General features: G+C 38.1%; 1 protein-coding gene across 1 annotated transcript in view; it reads left to right on the forward strand.

The window, feature by feature from the left end:
- The window catches only part of CTNNAL1 (catenin alpha like 1), a 68,071-nt gene that overhangs the window by 38,054 nt on the left and 11,050 nt on the right, over nucleotides 1–18,967 (forward strand). Inside the window, exons 4-11 of the mRNA XM_070939100.1 lie at nucleotides 301–420; nucleotides 2,169–2,258; nucleotides 2,596–2,766; nucleotides 6,126–6,326; nucleotides 7,819–7,905; nucleotides 10,693–10,851; nucleotides 12,084–12,176; nucleotides 13,257–13,407. Coding sequence (XP_070795201.1) covers nucleotides 301–420; nucleotides 2,169–2,258; nucleotides 2,596–2,766; nucleotides 6,126–6,326; nucleotides 7,819–7,905; nucleotides 10,693–10,851; nucleotides 12,084–12,176; nucleotides 13,257–13,407 — 1,072 coding nt within the window. The remainder of the gene's footprint in view (nucleotides 1–300; nucleotides 421–2,168; nucleotides 2,259–2,595; nucleotides 2,767–6,125; nucleotides 6,327–7,818; nucleotides 7,906–10,692; nucleotides 10,852–12,083; nucleotides 12,177–13,256; nucleotides 13,408–18,967) is intronic.

Consider the following 18,967-nt stretch of genomic DNA (forward strand, 5'->3'; position numbering starts at 1 on the left):
TGTGTATGCATTTGTGTGTACATACATACATTTTCTTATTAATAGGAAACCTAAGTGCTAAACTTTAGTCAGATAATACATTATAGATATGTATAGCCATTATGGGAGCAATAAATAAGCCTTTCATCCAGTAATACATAAAGTTAAACTGCATTGTGTATTGAAAGAGTACATAAATAATCTTGACTGTATGGCCATGCAGAATTGGTTGCATAGAAAACAAGAACTGATTTTGAGAAATTCTAAATTTGTCTTGTGAGTGATCTATCACTCATGGTTTCTTTTCAACATATTTGACAGGTCCTTATGACAATGGAACAGTTAGAGAAAGTAAGCAGTTTTCAGGAATTTGTGCAAATATTCAGTCAATTTGGAAATGAAATGGTGGAATTTGCCCATTTAACTGGAGAGCGACAAAATGTAAGTGCTAGATAAAAGTCTATCCATTCAATGCTTTGTAGAAAACATTAGCAAAAGTTACTTAATTCTCAATTCTGCCTTCTTACAGAAAAAAATAGTCATCTGGTTAAAAACTACAATTGGTGTTTATAATGTGTGCATCCAACCTGCAATTTATCAGGTATTGTAAGACATAAAAGTACCTCTGAACAATGAGATCCCATCTGAGCTGTCACGGTTAATAACCATAAAAGGCAGAATACCACTGACTTTAGTAATACTTGGGACTTTTAGTCTCAGCATCTGTCCTAATTGAGCCACAGCAGCAGTGTTTCCTCCCAACTGTGAAGTACTGGCAGTCTTGGATGACCCAATATTTGCAAAAGTACAAAAGAAAAAAAATAAAGCAGAAATACCCTGGAAAACTGCCTCGTTAAAAAACAAAACCCCCACAATAGCCTGAGTCATATGGAATGCTGACTGACCATCAGTGGGAAAATGTTCATAAATAGATTGCTGGGTCAGCAGAAATTCTTCCTCAGCATGTAGACCATGGGCAGAAGTCAGCAAGTAGCTTCCCACTTGTGCACCTAAGATTGCCTGCCAGAATTTGCAAGCAAACTACTATACTGAAGAAAAGCACCTTGATTTTTGTGCAAAATGAGATGTTTCTGACAGGCATAAGACACTAATGTTACTTAAACAAAGAGAAAGCCCCACATCTAGTTCCAAAAAGGAACAAAAAAAAATGATGTTCCAGATCTTTTGGAGATATCATATTGTTGCCTTGCCCTCTGCTGCTACCTACCTTGAAGAAAGTGGTATAAAGGCATGGTTACTTTTCCTGTTCCTGGTCTAGATTAGCAAACAATTCCCTTAATTGTTCTACACTAGCAGACAGCTCCTTTAATTCTGTTGAAACCAAATCTATCTTACATCTAAAGTGTTAAATCTTTTGGATTCCTTCTCTGTAACTTCTATATTGTAAAATAAAATGTTTGTGTTATATCTGTGGAATGTTTTATTTTGTTAAATCAGAGATATAAGACATGTCTCCTTTACTGACTGAAGCTATTTCAGCTGTCATTCTCACTCTATTTGGAATTCTAAGAATTAGGCAAAATTAACATCAATGACTATAATAAACAGTGATACCCATGTTTCCCTGAAAATAAGACCGGGTCTTTTTTTTTTTTTTGGATGAAAAGACCCATTAGGTCTTATTTTCGGGAGATGTCTTACTTTGCAGCTGGCTGCCCATTCCCTCCCACCATCTGCTTGCCTGCGGCTGCAACAGCTTACAAGGCTTTCCGGGGCAGATGCACTTTTTGCCCGGACAGAGAAATGATGGAGACTCGAAGCTTCGTCTGCTTGTAAATGGGATGCTTTGAAATGGAGCTGAGTTCATTGGGATCGCCTGCCTCCCCCACCCACCCCGCCTCTGCCATGCATTTTTTGCTGAGAAGGAGATGAAGCTTTGTCTGCTTGCAAATGGGATCTCCGACTCTCCATCATTTCTCCATCCAGGCGAAAAGTGTTTGGGTGCCTATGGGGCACTTGGGAACAGAGCATGAAATCACATGAATCTAATAGTTCAGAAGCAACAGAAAAGTTGCCCAAATTTCTCTCCATATCCCATTATCAGGTGTCCGTCCTTTTTTTTAATAATTAAAAGATATGACATGCTTTGTTTTTCAGTAGATGTCCTGTACTTCCCTTTGCCAAGAATTATTGTTATCCATTAGGAGATTTTGCTTTTCTTTCCTTAGGATCTGAAAGATGAAAAGAAGAAAGCTAAAATGGCAGCTGCTAGATCTATTCTTGAGAAATGTACCATGATGCTTCTCACTGCTTCCAAGGTAACTAATTTTTTCTGTTTGTTATCAGCAAAGCAAAAAACTTGAGAGCTGCTGTCCGGAAAACATGGGGACAGCATTGACTAAAGCCACATCAGTCAACATGTCTAGAGCCTGGAAAGCTTTCTGAGGGACACCAGAGGAAATGTTGACAAATGCAGTGGCTGATTCACTGATAAGCAGCCTTGGCTGATTTGCCCAAGGCGGGGCGAGACGTACACATTAATGGGATTCGCCTTGGTAAATAGCACAGAAAGATCCAAATAGTGTTGATGTATCTTTATTTACCTGCTTGTTCACCGCTTTTTTTTTCTTTTCTCAAAATTATTGATTTTTTCAGACCTGTTTAAGGCATCCCGATTGTGAATCTGCCCGTGTTAACAAAGGAGCAGTGTTCCACAGAATGAGACTAGCTTTGGAACAGGTTATAGAGATTGTAGCAGACACTCGGCCCAATGGAGAAAATGAATCAGGCCCAATGAGTATCTATACTGGCATCAAGGAATTCAAGGTATGAATCAGATGAGACTTTTTTGGAGACTATTTCTAGATGCAAGAGGAAAAACATTTCATTGCTTTAGATTAGAATTTTCCAGTGATTTTCGAATACTTCAGTATGTTCAAGACTTTTCAGTGCACTTTGTTCATAATCTGTCCAGGATTTTATGAACTAAAAATTGCATGTATATCAGGAGTGAAATGCTCCCGGTTTGGACCAGATCACCCGATCCAGTAGCGATGGAGGCGGATGGTTTGGAGAACCGGTAGCAAAAATCCCTGCCCCCCCCCCATGCCCAGCTGAGCCGCGCGATCATCAGAGGCTTTTTTTCTTTTAAATGGCTCTGACGATCGAAGCTGAGTTGCCTGATCGGCAGAGGGTTAAAAAACCCTCTGCTGATCAGGCAACTCAGCTTCGATCGTCAGAGCCATTTAAAAGAAAAAAAGTTTTACCGAAGACGTTGTAGAAAAAATGGTTTTAAAAGTAAAAAAAAAAAAATTGGCCACACCCACCCAGTCACATTACCCCCACCACCAAGCCACACCCACAGAACCGGTAGTAACAAATTTTAGATTTCACCACTGATGTATATGTATGGTTGAAATATGACAATTCCTAGAGGAGAATGTGTATGTACCTTGGTGGAGGAGGTTCACTCAGAAGGTAGATAAATGCTGGATACAACTCACACTACTAGTCTAGAAAGTTGACCCAATTTGCTGAAACAAATGTACTCGTAACTCCAATCCAATATGCTGGTAACTTCTAATTTGTATTAAAAATGGCAAAACTATATATAGGTAGTCCTTGACTTACGTTTGCAATTGAGCCCAAAACTTCTGTGGTTAATTGAAGTATTTGTTAAGTGAGTTTTGCACCATTTAGTGACCTTTCACAGTCATTAAGCGAATCCCTGCAGTTGGTAAGTTAGGAACACGGTTGTTCAGTGAATCTGGCTTCCCCATTGATTTTGCTTGTCAAAAGGTCACAAAAGGGGATCATGTGATCTCAGGGCACAGCAACGGTCATAAGTATGAGCCAATTGCCAAGCATCTGAATTTTGATCACCTGATCATGGGGCTGCTACAAAGGTTGTAAGTGTGAAAAATGGTCATAAGTCACTTTTTTCAGTTGTTACTTTATTTATTTATTTATTTATTTATTTATTTATTTATTTATTGTTTATATTTATATACCGCCCTTCTCCCAAAGGACTCGAGGCGGTGAACAGCCAACAGATAAAACACAAGAAACACAAAATTTAAAAACAGTATTAAAATCCGATTAAATTAATTTGGCCCACAATTAAAAGCACCCCTGTATTAAAACCCATAATTAAGCAGTTTAAAAATTAAAACAATTTAAAAGAGTTAGGCCAGCCCGGTTTGTTGGAATAGATACGTCTTTAGGGCACGGCGAAAGGTGTGTAGATCCGGGATCTGCTGTATCTCCGGGGGCAGCTCATTCCAGAGGGTAGGTGCCCCCACAGAGAAGGCTCTCCCCCTGGGGGCCGCCAGTCGGCATTGTTTGACCGACGGCACCCTGAGGAGCCCCTCTCTGTGGGAGGCTATCGGTGACAGAAGGCGGTCTCGTAAATACCCGGGTCCTAAGCCATGGAGCGCTCTAAAGGTGGTAACCAATACCTTGAAGTTCACCCGGAAGACCACCGGGAGCCAGTGCAGCTCACGCAGGAGAGGTGTTACATGGGAGTGCCGAGTCGCCCCCATAACCACCCGCGCGGCCGCATTCTGGACCAGTTGGAGCCTCCGGGTGCTCTTCAAGGGGAGCCCCATGTAGAGAACATTACAGTAGTCCAGGTGGGACGTGACAAGAGCATGAGTGACCGTGCGTAAGGCATCCCAATCCAGAAAGGGATGCAACTGGCGGATCAGGTGAACCTGATAAAAAGCCCCCCTGGCCCCAGCCGTCATATGCTCTTCTAAAGACAGCCGTGAGTCCAGGAGGACGCCCAAGTTGCGAGCCCTCTCTATGGGGGCCAACGACTCGCCCCCAATAGTCAGCGATAGCACCAACTGACTATATCAGGATGCCGGAAGCCACAGCCACTTGGTCTTGGACGGGTTGAGCCTGAGCCTGTTTCTCCCCATCCAGATCCGCACGGCCTCCAGGCACCGGAACATCACATCAAGGGCATCGTTGGGGTGGTCCGGGGTGGAGATGTACAGCTGAGTGTCATCAGCGTACAGATGGCACTTCACCCCGAAACCATGGATGATCTCACCCAGCAGCTTCACATAAATGTTGAACAAAAGGGGCGAGAGAACCGACCCTTGCGGCACCCCACACACAAGGCGCCTCGAGGTCGATCTCTGTCCCCTCGTCAACACGAACTGCGACCAGTCAGAGAGGAAGGAGGAGAACCACCGCAACACAGTGCCCCCTACCCCCAACCCCTCCATTCGGCGCAGCATGATACCATGGTCGATGGTATCAAAAGCCGCTGAGAGATCTAATAGGACCAGGACAGAGGAACAGCCCCTGTCCCGAGCCCTCCAGAGATCATCAACCAACACGACCAATGCCGTTTCCGTGCTGTACCCAGGCCTGAAACCCAACTGGAACAGATCTAGATAGACTTTGAATGGTTACTAAGTGAACTGTTAATAAGTTGACTACTACTTGTAATAAATATTACTCTACAACTAACACATGCCATCTGAATGGCTTTTCTATAATATAATCTTAATCTTCTATCTCACGGGAGCAGTATGGATGATTTCTCTTGCAATTTTGCCTGTTTCAACCCAACTTTTGAGGGGAGGCGGGTCTATGAAAACTTGACAGATCACCGGGGAAGGTGCTTTGCACAAATATCATCTGGTACAATTCCCTATTCATATCAGCCATTTTACATAGATGGTTGTGTAGATTATTGCCATGTGGTGAAGTCCGTCATCCTTTCCATTAGAAGTATGTATTCTGAAAAGAATGCAGCAGGATGTGGGTGTCCTGTGTAGGACATTTTTCACAGTCCTAACCAGCAGTTAGCCCAAACATTGGCAAGACACCAAATTAACTATCTCCGATATGTGAATCTCAATCGTGAGACGTGCATAGTCAGCATAAAGACACTGAGATGCCATCTTTAATTCAATTAAAAGATTTAACCAATAGCTTATAGGATGGAATATATATTAACAACAATTAGATCTAAAAACACTAAAAGAGCATTCAGTGAATTTACCATATTACAGTTGGGAGGCTGAGAATGTGTAGCTTGTTTTAGGTCATATGATGGAAGGGAGCTTTGATTCTAAACCTTTCTCCTAACTGGCATGCTATAACCATCGATATTTCAGTCTTTTCTGCTTTTTTTAAGTATATCATGTATCCCTTCCCCCTCTTTTCAGAATAAGGTGGAAGGTCTGCGAGAAAACCTTTATCTTCTGCCAAGGGAGAACCTTAGAGCCTTCCTGCGTCTTGTCCTTGAACTCACAGAAGATTTTACTGATTCTGCTTATACAAGCCATGAAACACGGGGACGCATCTTGGAGCTCTCCAAGCAAGCAAAGATGGAATTGGAGCAATTGGTGTCAGCCTGGATCAATGCTGTAAGAAAGACTTTTTTCCCAGCACAACTGTTGGTTTGAGAACCGGTACTAAATCAGTTTATACACTCCATATGATAACGTGCATCATCACAGTATTGCAAATTCCATGGAGTAATCCACCCTTGCCATTTAAAACCAGATTTTACAAACATTTACCTAAATCAGAACAAAATCCCAATATAATTCCTTTTATAAATACAACTTTTCTCCTATTATTAGTAGTCAGATTCAGAAAAAGATATATGTAGTACATATTTGTCCTCTGCTATGCTAGCTACTATTGTTTACTGTTGTAATTTATTCTACATAGTGAGAATGGGACAATAGCAACCATTACTCTCAGCTAATATGGGCAACATGAAAATGTTAAACCCAATACATGTGGAGAACTCCTAAAGATTTAAAGTTTCTCAAAATGTAGGGAAGAAATTGAAATCATGTAGAACTGAAACACAGGTGAGCCTTCGGATTAAAATTGGAAACAAAATTGCCATTGCTAAACTAAATGATTATAAAGTGTTATGCCACATGACCATTTCACTTAGTCTTGTCATTGTTAAGCAGTGACCACATGGGTCAGTAAGCAAGCTGATATCCTGTCAGCTTCTCCAACAACTCTGCTTGTGGGAGGCCAGCAGGGAACATTAGAAATAGTGATCATGATCATATGACTGTGGCTCATTGTGATGTCATAATTGTGAGTAGGGCACCAAACACCTAGATAACAAACATGACCATGGAAACACTGCAACAGCTGAAACTATAAGTCCTACTTGTTCAGAGCCATCACTAGTTTGAATGGTCACTGAACAATAGATCGTAACCTACCTATATATGCAATATTGCTTAACAAATCTATTTATTGGCTTTGCAACATACTATATATTAGAGCAGTATATCTTTCTGTATGCCAACTTGTAAAGCCATTGTTTTCAAATTACAATGGTTAGGTTCACATGTTTCCCTAAATTAAAGTATGCTTTGTTTGATTTTGGTTAATATGATGTATGGGCACAACTATTACAGTTTGGAAAACTATGTAAGCAAACACTGGATTAATGTGATGTATTAATCCAGTTAAACTTGCAAGCAACAGATTTCTCATATCAACAATATATTTCAGGACAAATTTTGCTAAATAGGAACAAGATTGATTATCGTTATTAATTATTCATATGGAAATTTATTGAGCTCTCATACTGCACTAAACCATAAATTGGTTTGATTTTTAGCTTAGCACATTGTTCATCACATTATGTAAATCGGTCAGTTGTTTTTTATTCAACAAACTAAGATTAAACCATGGTTCAGCATGATATATGAACTAATGTAGAATTCATGCATCTCTTAGGCATATCTTTTCAAAGCCACATTTCAAGGTTCAGTGAACCTTATTTCCAGATAAAATTACTATTTTATTTAAAGATTTTATTTAAAAGAGCAAATGGCCTAAAGTCATGAATTTGTGAAATTTGAAATTGTTTTTCTTTAGCAAAATCAGAAGAAAAGAGAAGTCACAGAGGACTTGGAAATATCCATTCTTAAAATGTGCCAGTGCATGAATGAGCTTCAAAGAGAGGTAAGGTAGAACCCAGTATAATCTGGAATATATATTAGAGTTATTCCTCAAAATGAATTATTATAATCTCAATAGAGATATAACAGTGTTTCCGACTGTCTGACTTTGTCATTTAACCAGCAGGCGGTTTTCAGTAGAAGCCTCCTGGCATAAGTTTCATGCAGGAACCCAAATTGTTTGGGATTGTTTCAGAATCTACCTGCTTTATATTCATAACAAGTCACTTTTAGTAATCCAGTTTATGAGCTACATAGATGTGGGTAGCCTGTCAGCCTTTGCTGTGGCCCTCAAGAGTCCCCTCCGACCTTGAATGCAACAAACTGATGGCGTAGTTTCCTGCCTAGACTGGGAGAAACAGAAAATTTTCAAAAAGGATAAAACAATTCAGAAGCAAAGAGCATTTCTCAAAATCCCTTTCATTCACAAGTGTGAAATAGCCTACCCCCTCCCCCCCTAATAAGTCTTGGTTACCAAACAATGTTCATCCTTGACCCAGGAAGAGCACAGGCCTATGGAAAGAACTTTCCTGAAAACCCTATGCAAGTCAATTTAATCAAAGAAATCAACAAGTACATGAAATCTTATTTTATAGATCCATATTACCATTAATACTTTTTCATTTTTTTTCTCCCCCCCCCCCAAAAAAAAATTATTATCCAATTAGGATTTCACCATCACCAATTCCTCCCCTTGCATACACACATTATACCAGGACAGACTCTTTGTTAGTCTAATCAGCATTTCAAGGACCAAGGAAATTGCAGCTCCCAAATGTGACAGACTGAGTTTTCACTAGCTCCGGTTAGCAGGACCCATGCTTAAGCATATTGAAACCTCTACTTTTGCTGCCTCTGAATGCTAGAACAAGGTCTCCATTTCTCAGAGATTTGGGCACAGAGAGAACTTCCCCAACAAGACACATTAGTGAGTGGGTATGTCAAGTGATGAAAACAGGGTTGCAGTGGAAGCTCTGTCCCTTTTGTACATTTATCACATTTTGACAAAAGCATTGGATCTTGCAGATGCCTTTGTTCCCAGCAAGTGTTAATTTTTGCTGAAGACTCTGGGATTTGAACATAATAATCTCGACATACAAAGTATGCATTCTTCTACTGAGCAACAGTCTCTTCCCAAGCTGTACATGAGTGGGCATGTTTAAGAAAAGAACAAAAGCAGAGAAGCAGTTTAGCCTTACTGTCCTTAGAGTACAACAGTTGTGTTACCCACCATTGTTGTTTTTTAGAATTAGAGAGGATTTATGGCTGATAGTTGCATACTTATGGAAATCTGCTGAATTTGTGACAAAGCCTTTTACAAGTCTAATTTTCTGCCTCGGATTTTATGTGTTACCCTGTAGATTATTTAGCATACTTTTGATTTTATTCCAGATCACTTAGTTCTCTCCTGGAAGAAAAGCAAGGATAAAGTGGGGGTTACCCTTTCTTAATCTTCTTCTTTCTTCTGGCAGATTGGTTGTTTGTAGCAGCAAAGAATGTTGCAAGAATTATGAACAATAATATGAACAAACAATGCTGAAGAAGAACACTACAATTATGTGTCAAAATAATCAAAATTCTGCATTAGAAAAATTTTAATTATGAGACCTATTTCAGTGAATTCTTATTCTGCTGACATTTTCCATTTTTGCTGGAAGCCTGCAATACACAGAAAATCTACCCCTAACAGAAACGTTATAAATATTCTTACCCTTCTCAATGCAAGCCTTTTCAGATTTTTATAGTGTCACCCACATTTTTTCATATATATCTTTGTGACCATGAGGGTTAGATACTTGCGATATTTTTTAAATTAATACTGTTTTCCTCAGGAAGCAGTTTTCAAGTCTGTAACCAAGACCTCTGCCTATCAGATAATATAATCATTTGCTGATATGTAGGACTAACAGGTCTAATAGGATGCCAGCGTCCAGAAGGGAAAAGATAAATGGTTTAGTAAATTCAAACTGGAAATATCTTGCTCCATAAGCCCTATATTAGTTCATATTTTTTCTACTTCGAACAACTACTACTTCAGACCAACCATATGTGTTTGAGATTTTTAATACAGATAGTCCTCGATTTACAACAGTTCATTTAGTGACCATTCAAAGTTACGCAGCACTGAAAAAAGTGATTTATGACCATTTTTCACACTTCGCAGCAATCCCATGGTCAGGTAATCAAAATTCAGACAACTGACTCATATTTATGGTGCTTGCAGTATCCTGGGGTCATGTGATCCCCTTTTGTGACTTTCGACAAGCAAAGTCAGTTTGGAAACCAGATTCTTAACAACCATGTTACTAACTTAACAACTGCAGTGATTCACTTAACAACTGTAGCAAGAAAGGTCATCAAATGGGACAAAACTCACTTAACAAATCTCTCACTTAGCAACATAAATTTTGGGCTCAGTTGTGGTCGTAACTGTATGCCTAGCCCTATTGAATTTTTTGTTATTGTTTAATACAGTGTGTGAAGTAAGCCACAGTTAAGTCAGTTCTTGGTAAGCATCTTTATCCTCTTTTCTATATAAATGCAGTTAGTTAATGAGTTTGACTATTTATTCCTTATTGTTCATAATTTTTTTCAGATTCATTATATTGACGCAGTCTAGAATATTAGTTCAGAAAAATTAGTTGCCCACAAAAAAAAAATGTTGAACAGCTACGCCAAATTCCAAAATAAAAACATCAATCGCTTTTGTGCAGATATTCTAATTGCCTGGAAATAACTGCTACTTGCTCCAAGTTCCCATTATTTTGTGTCAATTTTTCCAATATCAAAGCTCCAGAGTGCAGCAATATCTGTCGCAGCAGACCTGATAAAGTTTCATTCTGATCACCTTGTTTTGAAAGCGCTGAAAGTCTGTGGAGCAGAAGGAAATATAGAAGCTATTGCAGAGCATAGCTATAAGCTCTCTGAACACAAAGACCAGTTGATCGAAGTAAGTTTGGATTATGTTGAAAAAGACCTAAATTCTGCTTATTTGGGGTACTTTATTGAAATTATCATTTTTTTTTCTTCAGTAGCAGTATTAGTAATTGCTTACTACCATAAAGATTACTGCAGTCGGCTGGGAGATTTGAGTGGCTGATCATGTCCCTTAGACAGGACTATCCTTTGAGTGGTCATATATGTTATTTATTTATTTATTTGTCAAACATGTACAAGATAACAGGTATAAGTATAAACATGGACATGAACATAGGAAATGAGTACAAATAAATGGGGCAAATATATGTGCCCCCGGTCTTATTTCCCTTCAAAAAAATATTGCTGAATTGCAATTTTAATATGTCAGGAATTACTACTAGCATAGGGAATAATCAGATGAGCTGTATTTAGTTTGCATTTACATTTAATTTTTATACTGGCCCTGCCCACTTCTTTGTCCTTGTCCCACCATCTCATTTAAAGACCAAGTGCAGCCTCTTCCTTTTACCCAGGTAAGTAAAAGGGAATATCCCCAAATCTGGTAAGAGAATGTATTAACAAAAAAATCTTAGATTTTTGGAATTGAGGTGCTATGTTAGTGCTCCTGCTTCATTCTTCAGAACACCCTTCTGGTGAAAGCTGCTTGGAGCCTTGGGGTATCTGTTCTTAAAACCAACAGCTGATTGATTTCTAAAACGCAAATAGTAGTTGTACCAATCATATCATATTTTTCATACCATTGATTCAAAAGGAGAAATAAGCATGCTCATGGAACAAAATAATCATAACAATAACAGCAACAATAATTTATAATCTGGTATGCCATCTGATTCTTAATAATCCTGGATGGAAATAGAAATGGATTCCAGATGTCATCAAGTATCATTAAAAAAAAGTAGCAAGAAGTAGAATTTCAGGGACGAGTTTTCCTAGCTTTGACTGCTTCCTTTCAGTCTTTGCCCCAGCCATATATCCCTTGGCTTATTTAGGATGATTGAAAGGTCAAGATTGGAGAGACAGGAGTTCAGATGACAAACGATTGGCAGAGGAATACTTAAGCATCCTCTAGCTTAGATGTCAGGCAGATGTCCAGCTTTCTACCAATAGTAAACCTGAATCTCTCAATACATTCCTGTATATTCAGAGCTTTCATTTAGTATCCACCATATATGTTCCATAAGAATCCCACAACTCATACATAGGTTTTATTATTATGTTGGATTGTTTTGTTTCTCTGTATAGATGTGCCATCTATTGAGACATGTCTCTGGAACAGAGCCACTTGAAATTACTTGTCTCCATGCAGAAGATACTTTTCATGTGACTGGGCCTCAGGTATTTATAATTTTACATGACTCTTTGCTCCAGTTGAATTCTGTTTCAAATCCTTTAGCTCAGGGGTCAGCAACCTGTGGCTCTGGAGCTGCATGTGGCTCTTTCACCCCTCTGCTGCGGCTCTCTGTCACTCAAAATATGTGTCACAACCGCTAATGTGTGACACCCGCCAGCACACAATTTATTGAGTTTTTCAACCCCCGGTAGGCCAATCATGGATAAATCCAAGAAAAGAAAAGTTTCAGAAGAAAACGGAATGTTTAATTCAACTACGTATGCTAGTTTTGTGGCCGCTCAAGAAATAGTCAGGCACAGGAAGGGTTGTGGCTCCCGGTGTTTTCTTTTCTGTGGGAAACGGGTCCAAATGGCTCTTTGAGTGTTTAAGGTTGCAGACCCCTGCTTTAGCTTCAGGTGCCGGAAATTGGAACTGAAAACTTTGTCCGTAATATGTACTGTTCTCATGTGGAAATGGGTCAATATTCCATCAATATTTGAAAATAGATCAGAATTTCATAATGGAAAAAGTATATTGGGTATGGAATAATAGTGTTAAAGTATCTTTTAACTATTAAGTTCAACATACATACATATACAGACTTCCTAAATACTTAGGTAGCAAAACAAAAAAAAAAATCTCATCGAAGGTTCTGGATAGGGAATAATGTTTAATAAGCAACAACCATGGCTGACATGATTTATGATGCTAGATTCATAGTAACTGTTCCTGACAGCATAATCAGTAAAATGCTTCTTTAGAGCTATTTCATTCTGTTGGAAGACCTTCTTTCCTACATCAGAAGAATAAGTTAATCCTTTTCAAAATCTTCTTGAAAGTAAGATTCCTTATAATAGTTATATTCTCTCAGCTTACTTAGTTTAAACAGCCACTTGCTCAATACAATATATAACACAATAGAATTCCCTATGAAAGTCCCCTGTATTTTTTTGTAAAACTTTGTTAGCAAATGCCATACAGCCTTTTTTTAATACAAATGAGAGACAGCTTATCTTTTGTCCTGTGGAGGTGGATGCTGATACACAATTGTACGTGTATGACAAAGCCTGTTTTGTTTCCTTCAGATAATTTCTGCTGCTGAAACTCTGACATTGCATCCTTCCAGTAAAATTGCAAAAGAAAATCTGGATGTATTCTGTGAGGCTTGGGAATCTCAGCTGAATGACATGTCCCTGCTCTTAAGAGAAATCAGTGATGTGTTTGAAGGAAGACGAGGTGAGCAGGTTGTTCCTAAGTACCGACAACCTACTGTCCTTAAATACAAGCTTCCAGTTTACAGCGCACGCATATTCTGAGCATTCTCGCTATGAGATGTGATGATCTACATTCTTCCTAAAGCCAACAAACTACAACTTGATGCCACTTAATACTTTTAGCTACTCTGTAGGTGTTTTGGGGTTGACTACACTAAAATATATTACCTATGGAGGGAAAACATACAAACTGCCAAAATCCATCAGTAACATGGCAGATCCTTGGAATGTGTCCATTCTGTGTTCACAGTTCATAGTTATCAATCTAGCAAATATTAGAGTACTTGTGATGTAACTTAAAGTCAGGAGCACTTCTTAAGTATCTAGATAATAATTCAAACAATCTTGCCTCCTATTTTTCAAGGAGATAATGAATATTATGCTGAGACTGAACATTTTATGGTTTTAATTTCAGTGGATATTCAGTGGAGACTACCCTGTTTCCCGAAAATAAGACATCCCCTGATAATAAACCTAATCGGGCTTTTGAGTGCATGTGCTAAAATAAGCCCCCCTAAAAGTAAGCCCTCCCTGAAAATACCGCATGTGCAGCCGGTCCCTGCCATTTCCTCTGGTTTCCTCCACGTGCCCCAAAATAATAAGACCTCCCCAATAATAAGGCCAAGTGCTTATTTCAGGGTTCAAAAAAGTATAAGACAGGGTCTTATTTTCAGGGAAACACGGTAGAAAGCACATTCACCTAATTAAAAGCATATTTACTGCTTTTAGTTAAGTGATTTTCAACCTTTGTTTCATTTTCTTCTTTTATATGATCATAGAAAAATCTCTTCTTATCAGACCTAAAATTCTTCCCCAATACCTAAAATCATGTGGACGCACTTTTGATAGGTCTACATAAATTAGGTGTGTGCTACATGGCTGCGTTCAGTTGTCTCTTTCATTTATATATTCCAGAAAAGGGTGCTAAGCATCATGTCTAAGGGTCTCTCTTAAGAACCAAAGTAGCTGCAGTTGAAGGCCACCATTTTAAAGGAATAGAATTCTTTTAAAAAGAATTCTAAAGGAATAGAACTTACTGTACAATGAGATTATTGTGTAGATCAGCAATACATTTTCAAGTATTCAAGGAAGTGATTCATAATTCAAAGCAGCTAAATTTTTTTGAGGGGGATGATGGAAACATTAAAAGTTCTTCTTTCAGACTGACCTGAACTGTCTAGTGTTCTTGCAAAAGAAAGAAATCCTTTTGTGTGTGTGTGTGTGTGTGTGCTCTCTGCTGACTTCACAATGTAGTGAATTTAGCTATTTGATTTTTAAACTGCTATCGTTTCTGCTTGGATGGGATCTTTCTGATAACTGCCCACAACTTTTGGCCTATATTCTGTGGTAAATCACCTGGTATTTGTGTAGCATTTATAAAACTATAAAGAGCAAATCTTTTTCTTAACATTCTTGCCAAAGGCACTGTAGTATTATTTGTTGAGAGATTTCTCATTCCTCTGCGTAATTTAATTTTCTTCAGAAGGGTTTTCAGTTTTACAGAAAAGAACACTAAATTCTGCCATTCTTTCTGTGATAGAAATGTTATGTTTGCTGAATTGATTCTTTGGAGTATTTTCTTGAACATAATCATTCAGGACAAAACCATGTACAGTACCAGGCTTGACATTAGAGAAAAATCAGGCAAGCAACAGTAGCTTTTAACTTATAGAGCTATTGCAGAATGCCTAAGGAGACAGTGATACATATCTGATTATGCCCTTCACTATCTAGCATACTGCTTTTAATGGGTCAAGACCTATTAGACTTTGCGTGCTGATTTATCTTCATTTTTATCTTCATCTTGAAAGCAAAAATTAGAGACCCTTGCAAAAATGAGGCCTGTGTATTTGTTTTGTGTGACATATATATACAGTGCTAAGGCCCAGATATTGTTTATAATGTAGTAAAGATACTTAGGAAAATTATATACAGCAGGGGTCCACAACCCCCAGGCTGCGGACAGACACCGGTCCTCAGCCCACCAGGAACTGGGCCGCACAAGTGAGCAAAATACCATCCAGGCAGCATGCGAAACCACACACACCTGGTCCATGAAAAAAATACCCTCCATGGAACCTGTCCCCGGCACGCAAAAGGTTTGAGGGCTGCTGTCATAAAGTATTAAATTCAGGGAAATGTTTCCAGAATAATTTGCTGTGTCACATTTTCTGTGATTTGCTAACTATCTAGTGTCTAATCTTCTATCAACACAATACTTAATTTAGTTTCAGAGAATGTTTTTATATTCTGACTGAGTTTAAATATCAGGCTTGTTAAATTTTCATTTCCAATCTGCTACACCATTAGCCATTGGTTATAAACTACAATAAACCAGTAGATTCCTGTAATAAAATAAATCTAAATGCTTAGTGTGATAAGTGAACTCGGTGTCTAAATTTGTGGGAAGGGTTCAATATATGAGAGAATAAAACCATGCACCTGGCCTTTTCTTTTTCAGGCAGGAGATCTATAGGGGATCTGTAGGAGATCTGTATTTATGAATACTTGAACATGGGTATAATTAATACACAAGGACAGCTATCAATGAGTTACAGGCCTACTCCTCTCTCTATATTGATCTTTTTACACATTTAGGCAACTGCCTGAATAAGACTAGAATGACTCAAAGCATATGAATGGCACTTCAAATGCATGCAGGCAGCCAAGAGCAGCAGCTGAACCAGAATTAAATGTATGTTGAATAGTGTAAATTGAATTTGAGTTATAAATTCATTATGTAGATAATTTTAATTATTTATAATGCAAAGTTTGTATAAATTAAATATACGGTAAAAGTTAAAGTTAGCTTGGATGTTTTGCTATCCTGGATGTGACCTCACATATAGACAGTCGTTTAAAAAGACTTTCTCATAAGTGTATTAGGTGATAGGATTCATGTGCTCTTAAGAACTATGTTAAACTTCAACAAGTGCAGTTTCTCTGTGCTATAAATTGACAACCATAAGCCTTCCTTTTTTGCAGGAAGATAACAGGAAACATGTGACTCCTAATGTAATTTCACTGATCAGAGATTTTTGGTATACTGATTAATTACGTTGGAATCATTGGCTAGAGTAGAGGAGGGAGTAAAGAGCTGATCTAGCTTGGAGTCACTCTGTAGGAGGAAGCAGCAGAGGCCAGACTATTGAAGTCTTTATCTGCCTGTTCCCAAGAGAATGTACTGGTGAGATTAATGTCAAGTGCAAGGAACCAGAATAACTCTGTGAATAGGCCAAAGTAGTTTCTTTATTGTTGTTTGTTTATGTTTATTTGTGTCAGAAGCTTCACAATCAAAATAAGGCATACTATTTGACATACTTTAAAATATAAAATTAAAATATATAAAAATTAAACAAATCTTACCCAGAAACTAACAACATTAATTGTGTTGTGTCGCATTGCTGTGAGGTCCTCAGGTATATGCTAATCAGGACACAAAGGGCAGATATACATATGTGTTGTTGTCTGCATGTCACCACAGTTGCAAAGAGCAGAAGCCACTAGATAGCCACATTTGTCTCTGGGTCTTGTACCTGTGCGCAGTCTATTTAATTATTTACATACTTCCCAGCTTTCATTAGATCCGGGTGCCAGCTCCTCAGTTGCTTCCATCCAGTGTTGATTCTTTGTAGCTTTCCATAGGTCCACTCTATGACTTTCTTGTCAAAGGACATGGAGCCTTCCCGAAGAATGTGTGCTGTTAAGACATTCGGGTGACCCCTGGATAACATCTTATAAGTGGCTAATCCTTTCAATCCAGAAGAATCCAGTGTAGTGAGATGTTTATTCACCTGTTTCGTTATTGTTGAACATATATTTACAACAATCTCGCCGGACTCACTGCATACCCTTGAGAAAGGCTTTAATTGTCTGGCCTCTGCCGCTTCCTCCCATGGAGCAACTTCAAGCTAGACTGCCTCTTTACTCCTCTGTCTACTCTAGCCGATGATTCCACCATATAAATCCAATTTAGGTAAAAGAGAATTTTTAAAGAGAGAGCATTTACCTACAGAATGATGCATTTTAGGTCCTTGACATCTCAGGGGTGTTTAAGTTTCCTATTTAAATTAATGGGACAGCATGTTTAATTAGATAATATCTTGGCAGGTAATTAGGTTATATTTTTATTAACTAAAAACACATTATTTTCCTAGATATTTTAAAAATTCCAGTATCATAGTAATTGATTCTGCCTTTTTCTATAGAAAAAAAATGGGACTTGATAATGGGAGGTATATCTTTAATATTTTGATTAAGAGATAGATGCAGTTAGCATATCAGGATGATAGCTGAGGCTATGCCCAAGCTTACCCACTCCACTTAACTCCTCAGTTTACACATACTATATTTTTATGATAATGTCATTTTTAAATTTCAATTTAAAATATTGAGTTTGGTATTGGCATGTGATGAATAATTATGTTTTAATGTCTGTGAGACAATAACCTGCTTTTGATGATGGTTAAAGACTAAAGAGCAACCAAATGTGCTGGACACTTTCTAATAAAACAATTTCAGTTTTACAATGAATCATTTTGGCTCCATTTTGGTTTGTTTTCTCTACTTCACGGGAAATACAGAAATGTAATGGCTTTAATTCTAAATTGCTTCTACACCTCACCCTGGCCTTCTATAATGTTCTTCATCTCAATCTTCTCCAAGTTGCCTTTCGTGCTTTCCTTTTGCCTATATATTGAATTGTTTCATTGCATCTGCAGGTCTTAGACACTCATTGACTGGCAGAAACCAGGAATGAATTAAGATGATATGAAATATGTAGCTGCAATTTACTTTTACATATTTTCTACTGAATGATTTGGGGTTTAATATTAACTGAAAAAGGACATTGGCAAGTTCAAGGTGGCCATGATTTTTTTTTTTTGTTCTTTTTTTTTCCTGTCATAAAACATGAGATTTAAAAACTTGTTCTTCTGGTATTCTAAATATTTTATTTGTGGAGGAGTAGAAGACAGAATGGCTGGACCAGGCAGAAATCTATTTCTTGTTACATGGAAAGAGTGTGTGGTCTCATTTTGAGGTAATAATTGGAAAAAAGGAAGATGGCATACACTGCCTTATATTCCACCATGTGTGAAACATAATGCATTTCCCCGGCTTTTTAAAGAACAAATTTCTATAATAATAGTATGTGGCGAAGGGAAAGGGAAGAATCTTTGCAGATGGTGCACCATCTGGTAAACATGTTACAATAGAACAGTTGTATTTAAAGATTTTTGGTAGCAAGGCTTTTTCTATCTAATGTGAACAGTTCATATAGCTAGCCTTCATATGCATTAATAAAAACCATTACTTAATTTGCTTGTAGAAATGCAAATTTTGAATTAACCTGGAACATTCAGTTGTCAGATGTATTTGATGATGATACATGTCAGATGTAATTATATCAGCCTTGTAAATAAACCAACATCCTATTAGACTTCAAGAAAAAAAAAATTGAGAGTTTGCTAAGACCTTGGTCACCTATATTTCCCTGCTGTAAATGAATAGAGAGAGGCTTT

The sequence above is a fragment of the Pituophis catenifer genome, unplaced genomic scaffold (genome assembly GCF_029215685.1).
Source record: "Pituophis catenifer annectens isolate HBS135680 unplaced genomic scaffold, rPitCat1.0.hap2 SCAF_3, whole genome shotgun sequence".
Lineage (NCBI taxonomy): Eukaryota > Metazoa > Chordata > Lepidosauria > Squamata > Colubridae > Pituophis > Pituophis catenifer.